Source organism: Vicugna pacos, chromosome 8 (assembly GCF_048564905.1).
Source record: "Vicugna pacos chromosome 8, VicPac4, whole genome shotgun sequence".
Lineage (NCBI taxonomy): Eukaryota > Metazoa > Chordata > Mammalia > Artiodactyla > Camelidae > Vicugna > Vicugna pacos.
Window position 1 is genome coordinate 39,751,778 of NC_132994.1, and position 9,379 is coordinate 39,761,156.

At 39.8% G+C, this 9,379-nt stretch overlaps 1 protein-coding gene across 1 annotated transcript in view; it reads right to left on the reverse strand.

Annotated features, from left to right (window-relative positions):
* Nucleotides 1-507: 507 nt before the first annotated feature.
* Nucleotides 508-9,379, reverse strand: part of TRAPPC3L (trafficking protein particle complex subunit 3L) — a 53,605-nt gene continuing 44,733 nt past the window's right edge. Inside the window, exons 6-7 of the mRNA XM_031680125.2 lie at nucleotides 7,400-7,585; nucleotides 508-4,071 (exon numbers count right to left, since the gene is read on the reverse strand). Of these exons, the coding sequence (XP_031535985.1) occupies nucleotides 3,952-4,071; nucleotides 7,400-7,585 (306 nt within the window). The 3' untranslated portion in view covers nucleotides 508-3,951. The remainder of the gene's footprint in view (nucleotides 4,072-7,399; nucleotides 7,586-9,379) is intronic.

The window sequence follows — 9,379 nt, forward strand, 5'->3', positions numbered from 1 at the left end:
AATTGTTGTGGCTATGGCTTGTTTTCAGTTTTAGGGTAACTACTGCTGATTGAATAAGAACTGAGTGTTTCCTTTTCAGAGCATAGGTGGGTACATTACACTGGCCACATGCCTTTTCTGCTGATTATTTGCTGTAGCCACTGCTGGTTGACCATTGGTCATGTCCAGCTAAATTTCTGGAAGGTTTGCCAGAATGAGGAAGTGCAGCAGCTGGACAGATTTTTTAAGGAATATGCAGCCAGGAGGAGTAAACAAAACTTGGCTTTCTTTTTTAAGAGGGAGTCTTTTGTGATGCCAAGTTTCTGGGGCTGGGAGGTTGCTTTCACCAGGGACTCCTTCAGTGTTACTGAGGAGAAATTACCAATGCCCAGAGTCTACAGTCCCAACAGGAGAGACTCTTTTTATTAATCTCTTGATTTTTTTTTTAATTCTATTTTTTATTGAAGTGTAGTTGTTGATTTACAATGTTAGTTTCAGGTGACCAGCAAAGCAATTCAGTTATACACATACGTACATATATATTTTTTCTTTTCAGATTCTTTTCCATTATATGTTATTATAAGAAATTGAATATAGTTCCCTGTGCTGTACAGTAGGTCTTGAAGAAACTCTTAACATTGAATAACATTTTATCTTTCAGCAGTAACGACGTTACTTTAACACTTAGCAGATCTTGGTTATAGTGGCTTCTTTGGTTACAAAAGTTTTAACGTCTTCTTCTCATTTCAAGCATCTGGTTTTCCAAATTTTTATTCTGGTCCTTCATAAACAAGAAGAGGGAACTTTCCACTTATTCAGAACAATCCATTTCAACTACTAAAGAGATCCAGGCTTCCAATAACCCATGGGTGAAACCGAGAGATTTGAGAAGGCAATAAATGAACGCGCAGGCTGCCGAGGGCAGGCATGTCTGCTTCCTGGCAGCTTTTAGTGAATAGGCACTGAGGCAGGCTCCTTCAGTAAACAGCTCAGGCAGCCATCTGCTGAGGTCATTTGAATAGCACGAAACTCTCTCTCTGCCCCTAAACCTTTCCTCTCTTTTGGCTGAGCAGAAATGATAAACATCTCTGCATTGCTCAAGGTTTTGGGTTCACAGTGAAGGCTTTTATGAAATTAGAAAAAAAATCATATAACTCTGTAGTTACGCTGTGCAACTTCCATATTAGAAAGACTCAACTTCACATAAAAGCAGTGAAAATACATTTGGAGCCCAGGGGATGGTGTGCAAACTCTCTTTGCTATGAAAACTTCCTCTTTTTCTGGATCACCACTCAAGTTTGTGGAGAGAAAGCACTTCATGGATTTCTGATGATCTCTTTCCCCTGGTTTTCCTTACCTTTTCTCTTTCTTCGCATTTCCTCTTTCTCTCTGTGAACCTGGATCTTCCCCATAGGGAGACGCAACAGATCTTTGCCTGGGAGTGCTTGACCTGTGCTGTACAGGGAGTATCTGCAGCCATGCACGGCTGCTGAATACTTACAATGTGACTAGTGTGACTGAGGAAATGCACTTTTAATCTACTTTCATTTTAATTAATTTAGATTTAAAAACTGAAGCTACTAAACAACTCTAAACACAGTTTGTTTTGGTAGGACTGCGTTTCACTGTAAGCTTTGAAAATTTAGCCTCAATTGAAATGCACTAAAAGTGTAAAATACTTTGCATTACACTAGAGTGCAAAGATTTAGTACAAAAGGAATGTAAACAGTCTATCATAATTTTTCTATTTGCTAAATATTTTGGATAATTAGTCTAAATGAAATATATTATTAAAATTAAGGTTACCTTTAATTTTACTTTTTTGATTTCTTCTATTTTTAAATTTTTTTTGGGGGGTAATTAGGTGTTTATTTACTTATTCATTTATTTTTAATGAAGGTACTGGAAATTGAACCCAGGACTACATGCATGCTAAGCACACACTCTACCTCTGGGCTCTATCCTCCCCTCAACTTGTTAACTTTTTTTAACCTTAATTTATCCTTTTGCTTTTTTTAATGTGGCTATTAGAAAATCTATATAAGTAGTTGTCAAAATTCTGATGAACAATACTTTCTAGATTCTCACATTCTTCAAGATAGAGCGCCTAGTGAATACAAATAAGACATTCTCTTGGTTATATAGATCATCTTTCATAGCGTAAGTTCAGTGCCAGGAGACTTGCTTCCTTCCCCAGGGTGAAGAAAACAGAAAAGGGATGGAGAACAAACCTCACTCTGAAGCCATCACCAGTTCCAACGCTCAGCATCATGGAGAGAATCAGATAAGCTGCTTTCAAGGGTAGGGAATGAAGACATTGGACTAAGGGAATTCTGACGGCTGGGTTGAGGGAGAAAGGAAAGGAGGCTGTAGACAGGTAGGAGAATACTCCAGGGCATGGAACATTTTCAAGACAGCTAGTTGGATGACGACCTAAGAGGGAGGCCCATAGACATGAATATTGTGGGTTCCTGGAGGGGTGAGTGTACTATTACGGAGAAAGAGGACACTGAGCAGGAGATGAAAACATCCCGAAAGAAGCTTTGGAATGGCTTGTAGGCAAATATTTTTCTTGAAGGCATCAGTTTAAAATACATGGCATTATGATATCCCTTCTGGTATCAGATAACGTTCTTCCAGATTCTACTCCTGGTCTTCTGCAGAACTGGCTTGAAAATACTTCCGCTGATGCTGCAGCTGCATAAGTGATATTGTTTGGTCCTTAATACCTACCTCAGCGTCCTTTTGAAGAGACATCTGGGTAGGTGAGGAACAAACCATTTCCCCCAGTCTTCTTTCTCCTAGTTTTTTTTGACATTTGTTATGTCCAGTCCTTTCATTTTACAGATGAATGAGACAGAGAGACAGACGGAGAGAGGCTGAGAGATGACATGCCTTCCCCAGGACCAGCCACCAGTCAGGATCAGCTGATACCACTAGAAACTGCACTGGGGCTGCATGTTCAGGCTCCCGAGTCCCAGTTGAGGTCTATCACTACTGTATCACATATGCAAGTTTTAACTAATGGTTCCCCACTAGTTGTAACTTTTACTTGTAATCTGAGTTCTCTACTTCTGGACTGCTGTATGCTCGTGATCTGGTAAAGATTATTGTTTATTTGTCCAGTACATTTTGAATTTGAAATATGTTCTGGTTACAAACAAAATATACTTTGTATGATTTTCAGGGGATAAAAATGATCCTAAAAGGTCTAACTGAATAAGCTTTGAGGTAAGAAAGTATTATCAAAGTACATTATTTACCTCTCATTTTAGGAATTTCCTGGCCTGACCATCAGCAATATTTCATGAGAAAAGGAAAGGATTTGGTTAGTATCAGTTGTCTCAAAATTAAATGAATTAAAATTAAAAGCTATTTTATTTCAGAATTAGCATATAAGTAAATAGCTTGCCTTGATAGTTATAAACTAAGAGTAGCTTCAGGAGGCTGAAGCTATAAGCCAAACCAATATGAGAAAAATCATCTATCTATAGTTTCTTAAAAATATGGAAAAATGTTATAATGGCACTGTTTCTATGGGTAGTGCAATATACAATATCTAGAAATTGTCTTAATAGAATGAACTTTATATTGTATCACTTCATTCTTTTTTCCAATAAGAAGGGATAAATACACCGGCTGTGTAAGTGGTAAACTTTTTTTTCTTACCGTAAGTAAATGAAATATAGAGACACTCTTAGGACAGATTATGTAATATGTAGAATTCATGCTTGCTATCTTACAAGGAATTATTTGTACATGAAATCTTTTGGACTTGAAATTGAAAATGTGTGATTTATAAGCAAAGAAAAAAAGATTTAAATCTTAATGCTCTGCATTTCAAATTTCTAGCTGATTTATACGCCTTTTAAATTCCATGCTATTAAGCAATTCAAAATTTATATGGCTATATATGTTGAGCTAATATTAATTCCCCAACCAGCCAGCCCGTGGCATTTTGCATGCTATTCTTCATTTTTTCCGTCTGTATTTTCTCTCATCTAACTTTTTTAGAAATGTTATTCCTATTTCTGTCACACTGTCGCCTTTTAGTCTGTCTTGCAAGAATGTAACATCAGCAGCCAAATGAACCTAGGGGAAAAAGAAACAAACAAGCCTGAATCATTCAGGTTTTTAAAAAATTCTAAACTTTTCTGTCTCTTGCTTCAGCTTTATTTACCCCATAAAGAGCTGACTTTCCTTATGGAATGATAAAAAAAGAGATTGTTCTGTGGACGAAGGGCCCTTTACTCTGTGTCCTCCACTGATGGTCTGGCTGTGGTCAGCTCTGTGTGGGAGTCTGCAGAGAGAAGGGTGGACCCAGACAGGCCCAGCCTGGTTGATTCTGGGGCAAGCCCAGGACATGGACCCATTTTTGCTCACTGTGCAGGTCTAAACTGTGGATCCATCCCAAGAAGAACACAAGTCCCCAGCTTAAAGATAGCCTTCCCTGATGCCCCTCGCGAAGCAGAACCTCACGGATAAAGGCTTCTTAAACGACTCTTCTCTAACTGACTGGCTATAAATCATTCTGTCATTAGATAAATAGCATAATCACTTCTCCTAACAACATTTAGCAATCACTATGGCTTTGAGAGCTTTGAAAAAATACCAACTAAATAAATTATAAGTATAAAATTAAAGATTGAAATTGTAGATGTGAATATTTGATACCCAGGCCTTCTTTCCCACTACAGAGCATTCCTCTTTTCCCAGACATTGAAGTAAGCCCTCAGGGCTTACTGCTCTAGTCATTAAAATACACTCACATAAGAGCAGCGTGTTGCTGAACTATCCTCAGCAGAAGGCCTGCTCAGTTATTTTAAGTCATTGGGATAAATAAGATAAATAAGCAAAAATTACCAAGTAAAAGCAAATAATAAATGGAAAAGGCTTGAGTCTAGTAGGCAGTTGGTTAACAGTTATTCAGTCTTATCTGACTCACCCCCCCTTCTCACTAAAAAGTCTTTGGCCAACCAGCCTGGATTTGTTAAACCATAGACTTCGGGGAGCCAAATTATCGGTTGTACAGGGTGCAAAAACCATGCATTTGTGTTGCCTGCCATCCAGGAGAAGGATGTATAAGGCACTCTGAAATATAGAAAAAAAAATTTTTTTCCCGTAAGACACTTTTTGTCTTTGTTACAATGTAGCTGAAAATCATTAAAATAACAAGAAGACTACATTGAAGTTCTTTGGATATTTGGGGCCACCTGAGGTCTGAAACAGATTTGTCATTCAGCACGTAATCAACTGTTATCCTTGAAAGCTGGAGGCTCCTTTATCCTATTTTGAACTTGGTTTTATGGTTCATTGCTTTGCCTAGAAGTTCCCAGAACAATTCCCTTCCCCTTTCTTAATTTCACAGCCTAAAAAAAATAACAGGGTAGAAGCATGGAGGATTTGTGTGAATAATAAATTATTTTTATGATTTCACATTTTTGGCTTACCTGTTATTATATCCTTCCCCTAACTATTACAAATAAGTGAACATTATATGCATGTCTCATTATTGGGTAGATCAACACATGTCTAGTCTTTGGCTCCCATCTGGTCTCACCATTTGTAACCAGCTAAACTTCTGGAAAAATGAGACATTGCTGGCTATCACATCTTTCTCAGCTGCCCTTGACTCCTCAGTCTTTAAAACATCGTTTTCTTCTTCCTCTACTTTCCCAAAACACCTTTCACTAAGGTCCTTCTTGATCTTTCGGTCCTTAAGTGTTCTGACTATTTTTCAGATCCTGTTTTACATGCCTCTCTGCTGCCCTTGATCTGGTGAATCACTCCCTTTTCGTGAAATACTCTCTTCCAGTGTTTCTATCTCTGTTCTTTCCTAACCTTTCTTCTACCTCTGATTATTCCTTCTTGGTATCTTTTGCAGCCTTTGTATTCTCTCTTCAACTTACTCAATATGTTTTGCTGTCTCACAGGGCTCCATCTGTTCTTCTTACCCTACACACAATGCTAGGCGTTCTCTGACAGTCTCAGTGGCTCTCCAGCCCACTTCTATGACTTCCAGACATGTTAACAACTGCTTCCTGGATATCGCCACTCGTGTGTGTGTCACACCTCAATCCCAGCAGCTTCCGAATCGAACAGCTCTCTTCGTCTCTCCCAAACCCGGTGTGCTCCTCCTGGGTTGCTCTCTTGGTTAATAGCACAGCCATACCTACAGGTTGCTCAGAACCTAAAAATAATTCCTGGGTCTTTTTCTCAGTCTTCTCTCTTTCAGGCAACTGATGACCTAGTGTTGTCTGTTCTACCTTCTTAATGTTGTTCCTATTGGTTTCCTCCCCTCTACTCCTTCTCTCAGAGCTTTATTCTGGCTTTTATTAGAGTTACCATCATGGGCTTCCTAACTGCTCGCCTGCCCCTCCAGCGTTGCACCCTCCTGTACACTTTCACTTTGTTAATGAAGTAATGAAATTCCTAAAACAGAAATTTCAAGATATCATTCCCCTGTTTATAAGCCTATAATGGAAAGCTCTGCTGCTTTCAAGATAAAAATCCAAATTCCAAGCTTGTCATATGAATCTCCCTTTAAAAAAAAAATCAGGTCTCTGTAAAGAATGTAACCTTCCTTTTTCACGACAATACCTCTCTCAGTCTACATAGGATGCATACTGAACTAATCCAGCTTCCTTCTCCTTGAGTGAAACATTCTTCTTGTGCCTTTGGACACGGTTCTCCTTTCACCTGGAATATTATTTTCCCCTTACCCCAAGACCTTCACCTAACTGCTTTTTATCTTTCAAATGTCAGCTTAGAGTTTTCCTAGGAAGGCTTCCCTGCTCCCTCGACCCCTGCCCCATCCCAGGTCCTCTCACAGCCCTAAGTCACACTTCCTTACACATCTAACTTCTCTCCTGGACAGACGACTCTTGAAGGGCAGCAACTGTGTCCTCGTCTTTGTATGCCCAATGCAACAGATGCATTGTCTTAGTTACATCAATGAACAATTCAGGGGTGGAAGCCAGCCTCCAAAATGGCCAGCAAAGATCCTGCCTCCTATTGTTCATGCCCTAGGTAGTGCCCTCCAAGGCTGCAGCAGAGTTGGCAGCACCTGTTGGGTTAGCTCTATGAGGAGGCCTATGTAACAAGGAACTTTATGAAGCCTTTAGCCCGCTGCCAGCAAGGCATGGAGGCTGTGTGAGTGTTTGGGAGTGGGTTCCCTAGCCTTAGTCAAGTCTTCAGAGGCTGCAGCCCTGACCAGCCTCTTAACTGCATGTGCATTAAGCTGTGAAAGGCTCTGAGTCACAACGCCCTAGCAAAACTGCTCCCAGATTTCTGATCCTCAGAAACCGTGTGAGACAATAAATATTTGTTGTTTTAAGTGGCTACATCGGGGGTAATTAGTTCCACAGCACTGGATGACTGGATGATGAAGCTACTTGGCAGGATAAAGGACGTGCTTTACCATTTCCAGGGCACCTCTGATAATCCCACAGAGTAAATTGCAGTAGCACAGAGAGGATCGGCCAGCGGGGAGCTCTTCCACAAACTCTACCAGAGGATTCTTGTCTAGAATCAGGGAAAATTCATTCCTGCTGGAATTGTTACAGGTCACACTTGGTGTGATCCCCAAGTACATCTTGAAAGCAACCTAATAAAGAGGAAAAAAAAATTACAAAACTTGGTCAAGAACAAATAACTATCAGGAGGGCGCCTAAATACCACGTACCCAGGGAACAAGGGAAGCTCGGGGAGTTTGTAGTCAGGAAGTGTGGTTCACACTCAGCTTTGAAATTTACTGACCCTATGACTTGTGCAAATCTTAAACCCTTTCATTTTTATGGAATATCCTAAAGGACTAGTTTCCTTTGGAAGCAATATGATTTATGAAACAGCTAAGGCATTATTTCTGAAAAAAATTTTTCAAAAATAAATATCCCTTAAGTGAAATAGGTCAGATAAAGATATATGTATGTATTGCTTATGTGTGGAATCTAAAAAATATCACATAAAAGAAACAGACTCACAGATATAGAGAACAAGCTAGTGGTTACCAGTGCAGGGGGGAGGGTAAGTTTGGGGTGGGGGAGCAGGAGGTACAAACTATTGGGTGTAAGACAGACTACAAGGATGTGCTGTACAACACAGGGAATATAGCCACTATTTTGTAATAACTGTAAATGGAAAGTAACCTTTAAAATTGTATAAAATAAGAAATTAAAAAGATAAATACCCTTTAGGACCATGAGAAACTAAAATATTACTAATCGTCAGTATACTAGCACGATATTTGTCACATGAGCCTAGTAAAGGATAAAGTCTCAAATTAGAAGGGACCCAAGACACAGCCACCACAATAGGAAGGGGACAGAGTAGAGGACGGAGGGTGCTGTGGGAAGATTAGACCCAAGGGTGTGTTTTGGGAAGTGGAGGAAGTCATGTCACTAAGGACGACAAGTCCCTGCAAAGGAGTAAGGGGTAGTGGCGGTGGCACACAGATGAGTCATAAAGTAGCTCCTCAGAAAAGTCTGCTGTTCTAAAGGGCTTAAAGAATTCTACAATGTAGAGACAGAGGATATCTTGGAGACTTTCTTTTCTACCTCCAGCTTCACAAATGAGTCAGCTAGGGTTCAGAGACGTAAAACGATGCGGCCAAGTTTATACTAGAACTTGGTTCCTTGGTTTCTAGTCCAAAGGACTTACTTTTCACAAAATATACAGGCCTGGAATTTAAAGTTTATTAATGGAAGTTTGTCATCCTGATTGTTGTTGTCTTTCAAGTGCCTTAATTAATTTAAATTTAAAATGAAAAGCAGTGCAGGACAGAAATGGAGAAAATTTCCTTAAATTATTTATAAGTAGAAGTACTAAAGGGTTCACCATGCATGCATTCATTCATTCATTCATTCAGTAGTACTCATTGAGCACCGCCTGTCCAGTAGAGTGCCTGGCACACAGTGGAGTTCGACTACTATTTGAAAAAAAAAAAATTGAGTAAGCATACATTCTGTGCTTGACATCATATTTACACCCAGAACACGAAATTTAGTAAGATGTAGTTCCTGTTTTATATGCGCTCATAGTCTAAAAGCAGTGACAGATGTTAAACAAATAACTGCAATTACGACAAGCGCTGCGAGCACAACGTTGTATGTTAGGAAGCAGCCCTTGAAATGTTCACAGAGGAAGAAGCGTCTACCCTGTTCATGAATATTGAGTGAACATTTGCTAGGTGGACAAGGTCAGGTGGGGGAGGTTAGATATTCCAGGTAGAAGGAACATGTCAAGGGCATGGAATACCATGATGAGGTTCAGGGGAAGTTGGCATCTATCAACAGGCAGTGGGGAGCCCCAAAGGTGGGAGTAGGCTAGGGGGAAGAACTGGATTTCTGTTTTAGAGCGATCTCCTTCGTGTCAGCATGGAGGATGGATTGAGGGATGAGAA